This window comes from Echinococcus granulosus, assembly GCF_000524195.1.
Source record: "Echinococcus granulosus chromosome Unknown EG_S00040, whole genome shotgun sequence".
NCBI lineage: Eukaryota > Metazoa > Platyhelminthes > Cestoda > Cyclophyllidea > Taeniidae > Echinococcus > Echinococcus granulosus.
In genome coordinates, this window is record NW_020170420.1 from 403,413 (window position 1) to 422,260 (window position 18,848).

Below are 18,848 nucleotides of genomic sequence, written 5' to 3' on the forward strand. Positions count from 1 at the left end.
GAGCAAGGTTGACCGATCATTAAGTAGACCTGTTGCTACGCCGGTTAAATGCACAAATTCCCACTTTTACCGACAGTCCTCCTATCATGGTTAAAGATTTTTTCTTCAAAAAAAATTTAAAATCCGTCAGAGTTTAACCACTTTTCCGACAGAACGACAGTCAGTCATTCAAGTAATCAGTAGTGTTAACTCACCAGGAGGACAGGCATTGACACACTCCGACCGGTACATCCAATTTCGACATTTTCGACAAACGGAGACGTGATTTCCTGGACCGACACAAACCTCGCATTCAGGATGGCAGGGAACGCATTCCTGAAGATCCGCGTTTGCTGCCCGCATACTGACCAAGGGAAATTCCTCTTTCTTCAAGTTCAGATACGTCAAAGATGTCGCGTTGCCGAAGTGTTTGGGTGGACATTTCATATCCAGGCACTGGTACTTGGAGGTGGCTTTGTCTGATCAAAAAATGAAACAATTTTAGCATGCTGTCCTACTGCTAGCTTACAGACCTTTTACCCCTTAAGAGGACTTGTAACCAAACAGATCAGCCAGTACTGGACGACATAGAAGATAGATCTCTCCTGAATGCGCAAAGGTCATGAAGAGGAACCTCAAATATATGTGCTTTAAGTTCTCTATCTCAACCAGTAACAAAATGAAAGAGGTGAGGCTTCTCCGCTTCTGCGGAAAGAATGAGACGACTAATAGAATCTGGAGGCATAATTCCTTTTCTTCGCCCGGACGCGTGGCTGAGAGGCACTTAAAGCCTAGGAAGGAGGACCACGTGTTCAGCTAGAAAAGCTTATTTTTAGACAAATGTTCTGACCAAAGGTGATTGGCATGCTAAATTCGTCTGGTGCAGAAATGCGGAACATTAAGGAGCTTGGTGGCTAAGGCTGGGGAAAAATTATTCTAGATGAGATGGTGGAAAATAGTCTTACCCCCGAATAATGGTTGTGACGGCAGACGATGAAGTTGTAGCCACAGGGAGTACCGTTGGGGGGATTTCAACATGACATGGACTAAGGCATCTGTCACAGATTGAACCTTGAAGGCTGAAGGTGATCCTGGAGCACAAGTTCATCTGGAATGACATCTGTGCTCAGTAGAAAGATAAACGTAGCTTCTCCCATGAGAGAATGGTCTTATTGGTGTGACAGATGCAAAGTGCTTAGAGAACCGCAATAACTAGAAGAAAAAGCCGTAAAAAACCAGATTTTGTTGGATGGAACAGCCTTCGGTCGGTGTAGTTCATGGCTGACTCAAGTGTGGTAGTGTGCGTACATGTCCAAACAACTGAGGATGGAATGAAGCCAGAAGAAATGGAAAAACGTTTGCTGGGAAAACGTTTTTCCTTTACCCAGAAAAATGGGAGCTGAAACCTCAGTTCCCTAAAAATCCGACAAGAGTGTTGTCTTCCACATATGTGCAGAGAAAAAATATCTAACACCATTTCACGAGTATCTTACAAAAAAAATCTACAAAACTTTGGGATTTTTTCTATGGCAAATAAAGTAAACAATAGCCCAAGTTGTGAGAAGATGCTCCATTAGTTTGGTTCACATCGCTTTTTGAAAATGAACGAAATCTTTCGATCCCCCCGCCTGTTTTTGTGCGAATCCATCAGGCAGGTCAGCGTTCATAGACATGCCATTCTTATCAACGGATAACCTCAAAATGTCAAACTCAAATCGATACGTCATTTTTGCCATAAAATATATAGCTATAGTATTTCCAAGTTAGAGAAGTTAACGGCAAACTTGTTTTAGTGGGTAGTAGAAAAGGTGGTCAAGATGAAGTACCAGGTGACCAATGAGTTGGCGCGATTTTTGGTATACTCCGGTACAACACAACTTGTTGTGACTTGTAAGCACTTGGAAAGTGCCTTCCATTTTTTACTTGCATCATTGTAAAGTGTGCGTGGACAGATAGGCGTTAGTCAATCAGCCAATCAGTTAGTCAGTCCATTGGTCCGCTACAGTACTCTTCGCAGTGCTTCAAGGTGCTCACAGTTGGAACCATCTTCCAAAGTCAGCTCAACTTGACCCAATTCAAGCCTCACTGCCTAGACTTTTAAGCATGTCTAGTTTGAATGATAGCGTGATATTCTGTTGATGCTTGTGAAAACAATTGGGGAGGAGAAGTTGCAGTGAGAGCTGCCAAACAAATGGGTGACACATGTACCAACAAGTGACAAAACCCATCATGTTCTGCTTCATTTCACTTTTTACACATTGCCGGTTGAAAAAAGGAAACACGTTAGGCATATCACATTGTTCACCGACTGATTGACTTGTTGACGGTCTTCTACCGCAAAGTGGCTTTTGTGTTCCGGCGATAGGCAAACTTACACATCAGTAGTTATCGTCAGGCCTACTACTTCCTACTCTCTACGCTTATCTAGCATTGTTTTACGGAATTCATTCAGTCGTTCTGCAATTACAAATTTGCTTGACCGCGGTGCCTCATAAAACTTTCAGGAGAGAAAGGTGGGAATAACTGAATGTGATAAATCGACTGTCAGTAGATGAATCCATTCCTCTGCCCTTAAATTAACAAATTCATGTGTGTACGGTAGAGATATTTTGTGTTCCCCTTTTGCAAAGAGCCTACCCAGGGGCTTGAAGCAGTGATGTAGAGCCTGTATCCCGACAAAATTGCACAAATTTCTTCGGACATGAGATGGACAGATGGATACGGGAGGAAGGAATGAAATCAATGACTGTGTCCCTTCGTCCTCATTGATTGGAATCGCATGATCTTTATATAGCAAAACATTAAAATTACTTTTGTCCAATTTTCTCCCACTCCTCCTGTTTACCAATTTTTGGTCAGGATTTTGTTTACCAGTCAACAATAAATAGATACGTTTCAGGCCCAATTAAAATATTAAATAAATTTGGTGAAATATTCATACAATAATAAAAAGTAGCCCAGTCCTATCATTACCATGTCCCAATCCCCCCACACATTATCCAAGGTTGTGCTTCGACCAATAGAAACAGAAATATACGGCCAGCCATAACACCTACCAATCAGAAGAGAGGAAAGCTAATGAGATAAATTTCTATGAATGGATACATCTTTCCCATTATTACTGCCGAACCGTAGAATTGTCGTGGGGAAAATAAAGTCGATCTAATGATTCAAATTCATTTATTCACCTTTATAATCACTAAGTGGAGTTAAACGATCAACCGTATAAATCGTCCAGCCACCTACCCAATCAACAATCCTCCCTACCTGGAGAAACACCGTAGAGCAGAGTATACGTGAGACAAAAGGACAGAGAAGTTCCACAGTATTGTTCTTTTTTTGTCAAACCACTTTATCTACTTGCTGGCTGGGAATTTTGTTTGAATAAACACAAAAACACGCTTGTACTAGTAGCCAGAACACAACAAGGTGAAATGAAACCGCTTATACCAGACAAATTTAATTTAAATAATTAGACTTTACCTCCTTTTAATAAACACTTCTCCTAGATTATCAGTCTAAGTGGGTTACAGAGACCAACGTTAAAATAACCGTACAACCAACTCCATTGAAGATTAAATTATTTTGTCCCTTAATTAATGATTCAAAGCCTCCCCCCGTCTGCGCCTTAAGACCATTGGCCGGGGTGACTGCGTAGACCCGCGCCAACAGTCAGGTGGAAGTGGCATTTCAACGAAGTGAAGAGAAGTTGATCCAAACAAGGCGAAGAGATCATTGCTGTAGATGATATTGACAGTTCTATTTTGAAGTTCCAGATATTCCAACTAATTTCCGCCTACAGACTTACTCTCAAACGTTCGGCCACTTTCTGAAGCTAGTGTTCATGTTGACTTTCTCCTCACTAGTCAATACGACATGTTGGATATGCTGATATCCACTATAAGGTCAAGTATAGGCAAAATGTAAATGTACGAAAATGACCACCACTTGTGTACTTTAGCAGTCCAGTACATCAAAAGTGCGCACGTACACCATCCTGCAAGGGGGCTCGAGATGAAAGGACTATAATTGAATGCCTTTATCTCTGTGACTTTTTGCCTTGCTCCCAACATGTACTTCTAGTAGAACCAAAGCACTTTCCCCATTTTCAGTAATTACTTCACAAATCCCCCTCACCAACCTTTTTTCACAAAGTAGCAGAAAGCACATCCCCCAAGTCCGAGGTAATCGCCGGGTCCAGAGCACGCGGAGATGTCATCTGGAGGGAATTTGGACTTCAGAGACGCTAAACACTTGGAGCTGCAGGGTTGACAGAGCTTCTGCTTCTCCTCAGCGTACTGCTCCTTCGAGCAGCGCTTGACACAAGTGTCTCCTGACTAAAATGAGGAGACAAAAACCAATGGAATGGTGAAGCATGTGGGTTGCAATTCATCAGCCTAGTTAACTAATCACCTTTAAGGCTTGACAAATGAAGCCTTGGGCTTCACTTCCGGACGTCATGATCCGCTACAGTTCTTTGGACCATGACAATGATGGTAATGGTGTTGCCATTTTCGTACTACTTGTCACTCTACGAGAGTGACTTTAACTCCATATTGGTGACAGCATTTGCAAACTTGTTCCAAAAGAATGAAAACGCCAACTTCAAGGGTTGAAAGACTTGCTAGAACGTTGTAGAAAGAGGGTATCTCTCAATACTGGATAAATTTTCAAGATTTAATGGGAGAAAGGCCACTAAAACCTCATAGACTTTTAACAACCGCCTCCTCTGGACACATATAACCGTGAAGTCCCAAAACGTTCCTGGCGACCTCTGACATCTTCCTGGTGTGATGAAATAGTAATAGCTCATATCTACCTTCCTATTGAGTAGACACTTTGACAGCTAACATAAAATGTTTGAGGTAAGTCGGGGAGAGGATGGAGGGGATTGGGGCACGGAGAGAGCCACGTAAAAAAATGCCAATTATTGTGATTATACACGGTGGCATAAAGACTTCAAAGACAGCTTAATAACGTCTAATTGATTGCTGGGAGGGTGGAACACCTTTCACCCATAGCAGCTAAATAAAGTCAGATCTTTGCACCTACTTTTCTGTCTATCTGTAAGAGGTTGGTTTTCATGAGAATAAGGTGTGGACTTGAGGTGACAAATCCACATCATATGATCGGGGCAACGCCCGAATATGTCACGGTATCACACATTTTTCGCCACCGGCGCATCGTTTACTCACAGCATAAGGTGGGTAATTTTTCAATTCACAATTGTTTTTTGTGGTAGAATTGCCTCTTCTCAGGATGAAATATTTCCTCTCGCCTTAGCTACCAGATCCTCTAGATGCCAATGGATTAACACGGACCGGGGTTTTAATTGCCCCAGTTTGACATTGTCACTGGTTTTACCGAATTGATCAATTCACAACCGCTACTTACAATCCATCCTCAGGCCAGGAAGAGTAGAAACATCTATTTAATTGCTCCAAAGCCGATCGCTCCAGTGGCAGTAGTTTAGACAAACTGATAATGGATATGCGTCACATATTTGTGACACTGAATTTTGATAAGGAAATTAGAACTCCACAAATATATGCGACACTGGAAGTAAAAGAGGCATTGTTGTGCAAGAAAGCTGATGCTCTTTCAAAGCCTTTTTAAGACAATATTGAACACGGAAATTTTGCTCAAGCCTTTGTCTAAAATGCCATTGGGCGACACTTTAATTTCATAGACAAAAGGTCAAAAGAGAATGATGCGAGTTTTCACGACATCCCAACACCTTTTCATTAACACGTCAGCATGAGATTAGGCCTGTGGAGAGAGGGCGAGATAGGTCAGCCTCTACGCACACGTACGTGCCCTCTCTAAACCGAGAATGCGTTTCGCGGCAAAAAGGACAAAAAAATAACAAAGTAATTCCAACCATTTGGGTTCACTGTGGCCTTATTCATGGACTGTGATGTATGAGAAACACACTCATCTTGATTAACAATTGTCGGAGTGAATGAGCTTGAGGGTGGTAAATTGTGGAGGTGCCACTTTGACAATTTTATTGTACCATCTTAATCTGTTAACCATTTAAGTGTCAAAGCAGCACCTCGATATTGCAACCTAGAAGAGCACCCACATTTGACAATGAATGACTAAAAACGCTCTCCTATCTGATGACCGAGAAAGCAGTAACCTCTGACAACTTGTGGGGACTTGAAAAGGGGTAAATGGATTTTATGCCGCATAAGGCAGTGATGTCCATCTGTCTGGCTGGTGCTCTTTGAATTGTTCTTTTTAGCATTCGTGAGCCTGGTGTGATCTAAGACTATCGGTTGCAAGGATTCACAAGCTGTTTGTCCACTTTATCATGTGGCAGCAGATCACATTTGGTGTAGCAAGTTATAAAGAACCACGTAACTCTCGGCCAGGCAGTCAGGACGATTGCTGAGCCAGTAAGTTCCTCATTTTTTTCATCCACCCAATAAAGATTCTTCGTTGGCTGATTGACATGCGATAAGAAATAGCTCATCTCTCTCCATGTTAGACGAGAAAAAGGCCATGTGATTGCTTATCACCAGACAAATCATTTTGGGGTTACACATCACCTTAAACCCACAGACGGAGCCGTTCACGAGGCACTATCTACTTACTAAAGTTCATACAACGCCTAATCGTCCATGGGATACGACTCGGAAGTGGGCAAGAAAAAAACCCTACTTCAGAAAGAGTCACAGCCTATAAATCAGTAGGATGAAAGCGCCATTCCCATTCTCACCACATAGGAGAATGCAAGACTTCACCTACTGGCAAAAGTCGACCATGAGAAGATGGCCACAGTAGGATTCGCCCCACAATTTTGGCAATGGCACATTCACACTTCCAATAGCAATTACCTAAACGGATAAATCATTTAATTTGTTGCCTTTTTGTAAAAAGACCATATAAAATTATTTGACTGGCCAATAAAAAACTTCGTTGAATGTCATAATGTAGTAGGAAAGATATACAATTAAAGGGATGCAAGGAGTTAGGGGTACAGCACCCAAAGCAAATTTTTATGACGTGTGACTTTTTTGCCTATTTAAAATAGGGAAGATTGTGATGGATAGATAATGTTGACATACATTTTACATCACCGAGCCTAGACAACAAGATTTTGTATTTGCCGTATCATTTAAATATATGCACAAATGTAGGATCACTGTGGGTAAAAAGATTTTCAAATTCTTCTGACCAGGAATTTTTAACATCGTAAATAGCATGCGCGTACACAAATTGCAATAATTTTTGCTCACAATCCTTCTATGCGCTTATTTCATCAGTCACTCACTGTCCGATAAGTAAACGTTTGAAAATGATTGCAGCCTTTCCACAGTTGATGCAATTTCATCACGCCGGAAATCGTAGGATTGAACAGACGATCTACCACCTGCTGAATGATCACATGCACAAAGTATTGTTAAAACTGCAAGCTGGGGATTGCCGAACCCTGGGTGCAACAAAGGCTTAGAGACACACTGTCGTCCTTGAAGCAATCACCCCTCCCCCTCCTGGTCCGCATTGTACGCCTTCCTTTGCAAGAAGTACCTTTTATCAGCATACGGTATTTTACGCAGCGGTGCCTTTCATCTTGATTGACGAGTCCATTTACCAATGCTTGAGAGGAGACAGACACGACAACCCCGCCACATGGTAGTGTCACTACGGCAGTGTCTCATTGCATCCAGTCTGATTTGAACGCTCCACGTGCATCCTCATTCAAACACTGAATGTGAATGTCCAACGCTGACAAGAGCGAGCACGTTAAAGTAGTACAAACATGAGAAAGGAAAATGTTGGTGATCAATTAAATTTATGAGAATTTTTTACCCTTAAACTGAAAAAGGGAGGGTAATTTGCCCCAGCATGATTGACGCTGGGCTCGGAAATACTTCTATGCGCAGAGTGGGCACATGCATTGTTTAATGAGTAAATGCAATTTACTTTTGGCCTAACAAAGTCATTCGAAAAATTAAAAATGACGAGTTTTAAGTAGACAAAGAAACACCGAACATCAGAAAATAAGGGTAGAAATGGATGACCTTCCCGGCACATCATACCAACGGCCACTTCTGCTACACTGACATGACGATGACCCCAAAGGTGGTTCAGGCGGTTCCCGACATGCATCCTTCACCCCTGTTGGCACATGTACCTAGTACGTGGATGACGCTCTCTCTTCTAACGTCGTCTTTGAGTAGAGCTGAAAGTTCCCAAAGGCTGTACTGGAACAACACTACCAGCGGTCTAAGCATATTTCGCGGTCTATTCCACTCTATAAACCGTGAATCAAGACGGCAGGCACCAATGGTATTACATACCGCCAGGGAATAGCTTGTGGTAGTCAACGGCGTTTCTTACGAACGAAAACATACAATCCGAATCCATTGGTATCTACTCACATAGAGGACTTCAAGCCGAGAATGTTGATGGGACGCTTAGTCGTTGTGAGACAGCTTACCAATGTAGCCTTTCGTCAGTGGTAGAAGAAACAGCCAGGTTTAACCGATAGAGGGAACCATGTTGCTTCAAGATGAGCTCGTACTGGTAGGTGCACTACGCACAACTGCCACGCCCTTGATTTCCGATGATCCCCAAGCATTCGGATTCAAAAAAGAGCACTTTGAAAGCCAACACCGATGATGAGGTGTAACAGGGCAATTCCAGACTAACTCAACCTTATTAACAAGCTGTTCTGCGTCAAATCCTGGGATAAGCACATACATGCAATGGGGGCTCTGCTAGGACAACAAATCCATTCTTTTCTTGGACAAAACCGAGGTGTTCTATCGGCTGGAATGGATGCAAATATGTACTTCTAGGCTGGAATCCAAGCCTTCGCATAAGTTACTGCTCTATATTTCAACACTTCGACGGTCAAATTGAAGTGATTAAAGTTGACTTACGTTATCTATAAAGGAGTCACAACCCCTTAACGCCTTCTAAGCATGGTGATTGGAATTGAAGTGACGTGCCATCTCTTATCAACATGGTGTTAGGATTTCAGTGCTTCAGAGACAAAGCCAGAAATAAGTTGTCTAATGATTGCTAGCACATAAATTCCCAAAAAGAAGTAAATAAGGGAACATTTGGGGGATCGCTTCTCATACCATGTGGTCAAGATAGCCACCTGAGATGTCCTGACGTTTGACAAAAGCTCAAAAAAGCAATCAAAAGATACATTAAAATACCAATTCATTCCTTCGATCACGACTCGCCTTTAACAGTTTGGCAATTGTTTGTGAAACAAATGAAGTAACAAGATGACTTTGTCAAACAATAGATGCTGCGTATTTATGAAGGAAAAAATACGGAAAAACGGATGCAACTAAAGGCCTTCTTTTAAGGCCTAACCAAAGGCCAGACAAACTCTCAACACCTTTGATAAACTTTATTCTGTCTTTCTTTTCGAGCTAGGTAGTCGTATTTCAGACATTTCTTTTAATAAAAGCTGTGAATTTAGAGCCTCTGTTTGCTGTTCCATCGGTGGGAGCTGCTACACCGAAACACGGTCTACTCGGAGTTAAAAAAATCTGTGCTTAGCCAATTCTCTGCAACTTCTTGTAACCGTGAGATACCCGTTAAATATATCACGGCGTGTTTTAAAGCAGTCGTATAGTAAATTTTCATACTTGTGCCGTAGGGGAGCACATCAACACATACTTTTCGGTAATAAGGCCACACCAGTGTCATCAATACCCCCGATAATGCGGCTCTTCTGAGGCTCTATATTAACACCTTTTCTAGGTTTTTATTTCCCACGGCGTCTTGGGAAGGAATGGGGAGGATGAGATACCGGGAATCATTCCGAGTGCGTACTTGATAAACTGCCACAGCGAAATGGTAATGACACTTTCACAACGTGGTAAACTAGGCGCCACAATTACTAGCTGGGGTGGTTAAGAAGGCAGAAAGAAAAGACAACCATCTAAAAAACGGGGAGGATTTCTTGGAACTTGATAAGCTATGCCTTAGACGCACCTTGAAATGCTTACATTCGCCCAGACACTGATCCGGCCCAGGTGCAGTGCACGACTCCGCGCATTCTTCGTGACATCGCGCACACTTCACCGCAGGTCGGATAGCCGCTAACACCTCCTCCTCCTGCATTTGTGCCACTTGTTTCATTGAAAGTGGCAACGTGTGACAACGAAATTTCGACGTGAGCGTGGAGACAGCAGAGCTCGGGGGGAGGTAGAACCCGGGTGCCTCAGAGCAATCGGAGACACAGACACCGTCGGCTTCGAAGGTGCAGCAGTGGGCACACATTGCGGGCCCAGGACCCCAGCAACCTGCTTCGGGGAGGCATTCACTGTGACACACGTGGCCTTCCTGGACTGCAGGTAGAGAAGATTCAAGAGGTCAAACATACTGGGTCAGTGCGTACATAGACTCGTTAGTTTTTAATATCACTAATCACAAACCACGCTCTCCATGAGGTCGTGTTGAGAGATCATCGACCAATAAGCAATAACTCAATTTGACAAAAAAAAACTTTAGTATTCCATAATAGCATTAGTTTTTCTTATGCAATTAGTCAAAATCTCATATAAACCAAGGAAAATGCAAAATGCCCACCCACAAAGCCGGAAAAAAATGCCTTATTGTGTTGTCCATTTTAAATAATTTTCAATTCCAATCTAACAACTTTTTAATATCATCTAAATATTTGCTGGAAATTTATTTCATGAAATACATCGGACTGATTCGACCATCAACAAAGCAAGCAGATTACTTCGTATCATGTATTAAATACTCTTGGAGGACAAAAAAATCGATAAGCATAGCGCACTTTGATTGATGTTCAGGCTTTACCAGCCAATAGGCGACTAGCTGACTAATTCACAAGTCAATGATCGGTAGCTGCCGCGTACGGTGGTACTGAAATCGGACCAAATCGGCGAGCAGTGTAGTGATGCGATCCAATCGAGGTGCCTTGATGTGGTTCCACTTTGGAAGGGAAAAAGACACCCATTTTTGGCCAAAAAAGAATTTTAAATTTCTCAAGGTAATTACACAAATCTCTATTTTCACAATTGCTTTGGAATTGATTGCCTTCATCATTTATAAGGCTTTTTCGGTATTTGAAGCCTACTTTGAATGCCGTTGTGTAGAGGAAATCAACTTCTTTTTTCCTCTTTCTCTCGGTTTGTAGAAAACGTACAAAATGAACTTTTTCCCAGACAATGGCGGCTAAAGAAGACAAATTCGTGTAAGTATAGACTGCTTGATGTTGACAATTGGCTATTTCATCTCTCCCATGTTATTCACTAAAGTATGCATATGGGAATTGAAAGAAAGTGGGTTCTATTTATTCCACATAATCGTCTAGATCTTTTTACAATTAACTTCTTTCACTTTAAATTAGAAGCTAGCATCTGGTGCTTGATGTTTTGATGCTATTTTCTGCGCGATGAAGTTTTAAACAATAAAGTGCTCATTACTTTTCCAAACTGGATTAAATGCGCAAGTTAATAGGTCATGAGGCAAAGCAAAGATAATGTGGTTGAAGAGGGATAATGGGTGGAACACATGCGCTCCTATTTATGATATTAAGGCCTGGCGACGATGTGTTGTAAGAGGAGGGGGGAGGAGAACGAGGAAGAGGAATTTGAATAACATATGGATTATGTCAAGCCTGAATGAGACAGAAGGTAAGTAGAAAGATTCAAACAAATTAGAAAAGAGGAGGGTCTTTCAAGTCAATTAGCTATAGTTTTGCGGTTTTGCTACTAGAAAAGTATGAATTTTAGCCGAAATAATAAAAAGTATGAAAACGGATTCACGTCCTAGAGGAAAAAAGATCTACCATTCGACATTGCCATGGGCTGTCTTAATTAGAGCGGTTGAGTCATTTTCGAAAGGAAAATTAAGCCAACTTTTTTCCTTCCTTTCCCACAAGCCTAAATAAGAAGGATAGACAAATTAGACAGATTTCCATTAAAAATTAACTTGGAAGCATAAATAACATTCCTTTTCCCCTCCTTACTACTATCTGATAGTGAAAAGTTATTTCAAATGAAGGTCTGTGAGCGGAAGACAATTTAAAAGTTCCACTTCCGGTTTCATGGCCTAACATCGACACTTCCGTTGCTAGGGGGGAATCAACGAGTGACATTAAAAGCATTACCCTGGGAGAGGCAAGATCTGATCTGTCTCCGCTTTGTGGACTTAAATGGGATGATTCTATTTAAATTTATGGATATTTTATTCAAAAAAGGTGAAAAACCAATTCTACCAGAATCAACTGATAAGAAGACTTTCAAATATCACCTACTCAATGTTCTTCCTTCCTCTTAATAACACAAAGTCGAAGAAAGAAAGAATTAAATGACTATTCTGTCACAGTTTGATTAGTTGTTCAAACTCTCCATGCTGGTTCCGCGAGAAATTAAGGTTCCGCTTCTTGCTTTCGCCGGGCGTCATGGTATCCGGACCACACCAGCAGCCTCCTGCCCCCTAGGCCCTCTACGTCGGCAATACATATTCTGCCCTATTGTTATCATTTTTTTGCCCTTAGGATATACAGGCACTTTTGCACTGATGTGCCGAGTAAATGAACAGAACGGCTTAAACACCTCAGTTAGGTAGGTAGTTGGGTAATTAATTAGCCTTAATGGCTCTCACAGGAAATACTCATGTGAAAATCGTAAAGGGAGCAGTAAGAGGAATGATTGCATTTCACGCAATGTGGGTGAGAGGAGAGCCGCCATCCTGAATTTAAAACAACAGACAGAGGGGGGGGAGTAAAAATTTGGGCAAACTGTGAGCCGCCACAGACCAGACACGCGTTTCGGTTCAAAGTGGAGGGAAATATTTATCTACGCTAATACGCATGTGGTGGGAGGTAGTCCCAAGCTAAATAGGAACTTTTTTGCTTTTTGTCTGCATTCAGTGAAAGAAAGGAGGATTTAAAAGTGGAAACTCGAGGAGGAGCCTCGGAAACAGGGCGCAACAGGCTGGTATTCGCGTCATACTGCGATAAATTTGCCACTCACTTTCTTCGCCTCCCTTCAGAGGTAAGTCAGACCTCTTTATTCAAGAATCCCCAAAAACACGGCTAATTTACATCCAATCAACTCACTGCAAGTGGCTGGATCCTTGACTCCCTTAGTTCGAACAGGAAGAATCTTCTCCAGAGCGCTTGTATAGCACAAAGATGGCAGCGCCTCCAAATAGGCGGTCATGTCCATATAGCGAAGACTTTTTAGTCCCAAAAACTCCAAATACTTTGAATGATATATCACCAGAGGTTGATCCAACGATACTCCATCAGAAACTGTAAAAAAAATTAACAAATGCCAAAAGTTTCTTCAATTTAGTTTATCAAAATACATGGAAACCTATTTATTCCTCCTTCTCCTCCTTTTTCCTCTGATACAAAAATGATTGTTTTGTGAAATTAACACTGCTGTTGATTAGGTGAAAGTGCACAAAACACCGCTGATCGAGGTAGTCATGAGTTGGCAGCCCTTTGAACTACCAAAAAAAACATCCCTTTTTACTAATGTAATCAAAGTGAAATGCAAAAACAAATTACATTCAGTAGTAACTTTGTAGAGGTTCTCCAAAAATGTCAAATTTCTCAACTCCGGTGAGGAGGCATCCAAATCGAGGTAAATGTAGCCCACAATTTCGCGTATATTATGCAGATTCCAGAGATCTTCAATTTGGAGGCCTGGTCGCTTTAATGTTACCCTAGATGGTGGGTGTGTAAAAATACGCCATTAATGACAGCCAATTGACATTAATCAAATTGGGAGGAGTGAGTCAATTACACGCTGCCTTGTCAGTAGGAATTTCTATCAATCTTCTCTTTTTGTCGGTTTTTTTTTACCATAAAGGATTCTGATAGTATTTGTTAAAAAAATGATTCCATAAGCCAATTCAAACGAGTAGGGGAGAAACGGTCGGCGCCATAGCTATTTGCAGCAATTAAGAGCTTGACCAATCAACCAACCGGACAGAAAAAAAACTACAAAATATTCACTTTGATAAGGTCCTTTTTTGGCAGCCTACAAATTTTTACACAGACCTTCAAAAAATAGTACATTGTTGGTCTAAATAATAAAATTTAGGCTAAAATATGATGCTATCGTAGTGATTTACGGCCTAAATTTCTTGCATTAAAGCCATTTGGTAATTCGATAGTTTCTTTCACTTTATATAAATTTCTGTACAATCATTCCCCGCCTCTTTAGCCCTTCCAGATTAAAGTTATGCGGCAGAATAAAACTCGTTTTAACCGTAATTTCTACCGATCTCTCCAGGTCAACAGCCATTTAGCTGGTCAGTGAGGTGGGAATAAGCCTTTCTGCCCTAGGAATGGCTCCAGGAGGCTACAGTGGTATCGGTGATGGGGGAACAACAGCCCTGCAAACCTGCAGATTCACCGCAAAAGGGTTAAAACAGCTTCTAATTCCAAAGTTTGAGGGTGAAACGAAGTGGATCTTAAAAAACTGCCTGCCTCAGAGCCTCTGAGAACAACAGCAAATGTGATCCCGAAAAGTTCTCGATGAAAAGGATAACCTCGCTATAGAACAGCATCTGGCCAGCGTTAATCTCTCTCCTCAGAGCTCGTCTTGCAAAGGAAACAAGATTCAGGCATCACGACAGCACTGCACTATTTTTTCTGGCGAGGCAGCAGGACTGCCACAAAGAATGCCATATTGACGCCCAAACCGAAAAGACGTTTTGACTCTACCACATTTGGCTACAGTACTTCCGCACGTCAATGCCACACCCTTGGGAACAACTGGAGTGACTACAGGTATTTAAATAAAAAGAGAAAGATGAAATACTCACTTGAATGAATCCTTATTGATGTAGATAGCGCCTGAATAGAAGACACACTGGCTCATCCGCTTTGCAGCCTCAGATGTCATCAAGGGAAATCGCGAACCAAAAATATCCTTCTGTTCACAATCTATATGCGCAAGTAAGCATACAAAAAAGCATTTCAAGTAGTAAAATATTCCTTTTTTAAAAGGAGTGACCAAAACTAGACGCTAAATTGAGCTGCCATGGCGTGCGAAGTTATCGCAGTAAAATCTCCCGCCACGCGCCTCACCTCAAGTGGCAATGATGCATTTTGGCGGTCCTCTGAATGGCTGTATACACACTGCATACTGTATATACATATATATAGATGTGTAGACACTCGGTACGATCAAAGCTTCAGGCAAACAAAAAATGAACAAGACAAAAAAGCCTAAGTAACTTTTTTGCCCTGGGGGAGCAACAAATGGAGCATATTGCCAAATCCCTCAATCCAATGGACTGTTGTGGGGTGTGACACCCGATTGACACCTTAATCTGCATGTGTATGTGTGTTCAACCTCCTTTTTTTCTTGTTAAGCGGACAACTTCGTGTCGAACTGGAGTGTGACACCTGACACGCTACCTCTTGGATCGCAGCACCTATTTTGGCCCAAGATGCTTACATTTGCAAGACGAAAGGGGCAAAGAAGGGAGGAGGGACACAGAGAGCTGGGAGGAGGGGGTCAATTTCTTCTCCATTGTTCCTACCTTCACAGATGGGCAGCACTGAAGCATTTATTTACTAGGTAACTATAGCAAGCCTCTAGTTCCGAATTCTGAAGGGGTGAAAAGAAGCGGATCGTAAAGAAGTGCCTACTTCATGGCTCTTTAATGGAATAATGTGTGACGCAGCCTAACAACAAGGTGTTCCTTTTTACTGTTGTTTCCTTCATACAAACGTGACCTCGAAGGATGATCGGTGAAGAGAGTAAAGTCACTAAGGAAAATCATCTTGTCATCGTTAATCTCTCTCTCCCTCTCCATTACAACTCGTCTTGCAGCGGAGCCACAGTGCCAGATCCTTCAATACCACGGACTGCCAGGAGGTATGACACTCGATTGACCCATTACTTTGCCTGTGAGTGTGTTTAATATCCATTTTCATTCTTTCGAGTAGAGTGGAGTGTGACACCTGACACGCTACCTCTTAAATGACACCACTTACATTTATAAGTTGGGAGAAGGGAGAGAAAAAAAAATGAGTCCGGAAGAGAGAGAGCCACTTTCTTCCTCCTCTAGTTTTGGGCTTGATTACTTAAGCGCTTGTTTACCAGGAATTGGGAAAGAGTGTTAAACAAGTCTTACGATTAGCACATGGAGTTTTTGCACAGGGAACACAACTGCCATTCACTGGTATGGTTGTTTTGAAGTCACATTCAATCACGCACACCGTGTCCATCTTCAACAGCGGCTCTGAAATGAAGAAAGAGGGGGAAGTTAGCTCGGGTAGGCAAGTAATTTTGCCTAGAAGGCTTAAAGAAAACAAGACGAGAAATGACATAAAAAGATTACAATTCTCCACAATGATTAATTGAAGTGAAAACGGAAGTATGAATGTCTGAAAAGTGGGAGATATTCACTGTACTACCTTCACTTTCACTGTTAGACTTTGCTGACATATTCTAGAATATCGGACATTGTATCAGCTGCTGGAAGACAAGAAACGAAGAGATAAGAAACACAATTCTTTTGTCACATCTGTCAAGCAGAGCCAAAGAATTTAATATTAAGGTCTTCCTCACATTTAAAACGGTGAAAGTACTGGTAGAGACACATCCATCAGTCAGAAATGCCTAACAGCGCTGATGCCGATCCGGGGTCAGGAGGTGAGAAAAAGGGGAAGGGGATGAGCTAAATCGTCCAATTTGTTACCACCACGGCCGATGAGTCAGTCTCCCAGAAAAGAATGGGTGCCTTTTGAGCTGTTAGCAGGCCTCGGGGAGGATTTCCCACTTTATTCCAAGTGGACAGATGTATTTGAAGCAACAATGCGTCATTTAGCAGGCATTTGTCCAACACCACGGACTCGGTGTCTGCCAGTAGGGACGTTGTGATTAACATAGATATAGACCACCCAAAAAAGCGTTCCTAGGGTGTTGCTAACTGTTTTATGGAATGCCATGCCTTGGTGAATATCAAAGACTCGTTTAAATGCCACTACTTTGACACTAGAAATCAAAGCGATTCAACAGCCTCGACTAACAAGGAATGGATGAGAAGGTGGAGTTGACTAGATCAGGATACTCGAATGTGTAACCTTCGGTTGGCGCGCCACCATCCCTTGTTTGGACCCCTGATCAAATGTCAGCTAAGTCTGCTGGACGTGATCCAACTCAGTCCGAGGGCTGCAGAAGCTTCAAGAGGGCGTGGCAACAGAACAACCTACCCTCCAGAAAGAGAGCAATTCTTCAGCTCCATTGAAGATGCATCACATAATGAAACGGTTTACGTATCCCCATTGACAAGTGTCAGGATCCTTTGGACATGTTAGCTTGTGTAAGGGGTGAAACATTTTATTTCATTTCATCAATTGGGAAGTCAAATTCTTGATGCCCACCAATAGCTAATTTTTTTTCCTTTACGGCATGCGTTACTAGATGACAATGAACTTGAAGGCCCAACTTTTAACAAGAACTGGTTTTTTGCAGGCTACCAGGTCATTGGTTAGTCCCCAAACAATTTACTCATTACGGCGTTTTCATATGCAAATGTCTACCTGACGAGAGCCAGGGTAACTGTGGCCCTGGATTTGGAGACAACCCAGGGATGTGCGAGAACAACGCCTTGGAGAACACATCCAGAGCTAGTCAACCCTCCCCCACCTCCTCCCCCCTACAAGAAACCAAGACACATGACCTAATCCACTTTGCAGTGGTCAAAAGGTGGGTTTGCGCTCGACACTAGGACGAGGAAAACACTGGAAGGCATTTCCGAGACAGAGTAATAAGATCGTCTTCTTCTTCCTAGCCTTTTAGTCCCTCTCCCAAGGGAGGCAAGTGGTAACGTAAATTTTTCAGAAACCGCAAAGTTATCAGTGATTAATGACGCACATTTCCCACCTCAATACCTAAAAAGTACCACTTTTTACGATTTCCCAGCTTTTAGGAAAAAGTAGTAAAACTTGATATTCTTTTTACCTAATTCAAAAAAGCATAAATCGCAACTTTTTCTGCTCCTTTTTTAAGACTTGAGGAGAAGAGAAAAATAAAGTGAAGACCAATTTCCCTAATGCCCGCCAGAATGTAAAGAAGGCGTGGATATTTTAAAGTATCACATAGGAGAGAGGAGAAAGAACAACCGCAATCTCCTCTTTCATTTTCCCGAATCGTCGGGGTAAGAATGGTAATGGTTCTTAACGGAAAGTAGTGGTCTCTTTTTCCTGCTTTATTTTATCCAATAGGTAGCTGTCCATGAAGGGGTGGTTAAAGCAGGAGGTCTACTCTTTTCTTCTGGGACAAGACAAACAGAGGGAAGACAAATTTGACTGCCCTAGCGCCTCAACACCCTTCGCTCCGCCTTTAGCTCGGGCTCAGTGAAGTTGTGCTCTCGACAAGTGGCTGAGAAATTAGCCACAGCCTTCAAAGCTCAGAAGGGAGAACTTACCATCTCTCACCACATAGTTTGGGATTCCCAGAGGGTGTTTTAAGTCTCCAAGACAGAAGAGGCAGGTAAGTGAATGAAATATGGAGGTGGCAAAGCTTTGTGCAGACAACAATTTTGAACGAGCAGTATAGATGCTACTAATTCCCTTGCCTGTTTACAAAGCATAAAACATCAGACTTGTTTTTTTCCCAAGTCAACCGCTAACAAAGTATTTGGGATTTGAAAAAAAATTAACGCAACGAATACGGACAAAAAGAGGGGTCGCATTACCAACCTGGACACTGTCTCACACAGATGTCATGCAGCTCGTACTTGAAGTCGGGATTCAGCTCCTGTCGACTCGTCGTCGGGTTCACATGGTGGCGTGGGGGACAGAAGCTCACACAGGTGTCGCCATTCCTCTTGGATCGACACGCCTGCACAAAAAAGGTAATCGGCTAACCCTTTAACGCAAAGGC

At 42.2% G+C, this 18,848-nt stretch overlaps 1 protein-coding gene across 1 annotated transcript in view; it reads right to left on the reverse strand. All coding sequences in view use genetic code 11, as the record gives it.

Annotated features, from left to right (window-relative positions):
• EGR_05468 (Epidermal growth factor receptor) overlaps window positions 1-18,848 on the reverse strand; it is a gene marked incomplete at both ends in the record, with an annotated part of 42,648 nt that overhangs the window by 11,423 nt on the left and 12,377 nt on the right. Inside the window, 10 exons of the mRNA XM_024494717.1 lie at window positions 195-458; window positions 4,121-4,316; window positions 9,949-10,304; window positions 10,842-10,917; window positions 11,063-11,160; window positions 13,052-13,246; window positions 13,508-13,665; window positions 14,773-14,893; window positions 16,093-16,251; window positions 18,665-18,806. Of these exons, the coding sequence (XP_024350902.1) occupies window positions 195-458; window positions 4,121-4,316; window positions 9,949-10,304; window positions 10,842-10,917; window positions 11,063-11,160; window positions 13,052-13,246; window positions 13,508-13,665; window positions 14,773-14,893; window positions 16,093-16,251; window positions 18,665-18,806 (1,765 nt within the window). The remainder of the gene's footprint in view (window positions 1-194; window positions 459-4,120; window positions 4,317-9,948; window positions 10,305-10,841; window positions 10,918-11,062; window positions 11,161-13,051; window positions 13,247-13,507; window positions 13,666-14,772; window positions 14,894-16,092; window positions 16,252-18,664; window positions 18,807-18,848) is intronic.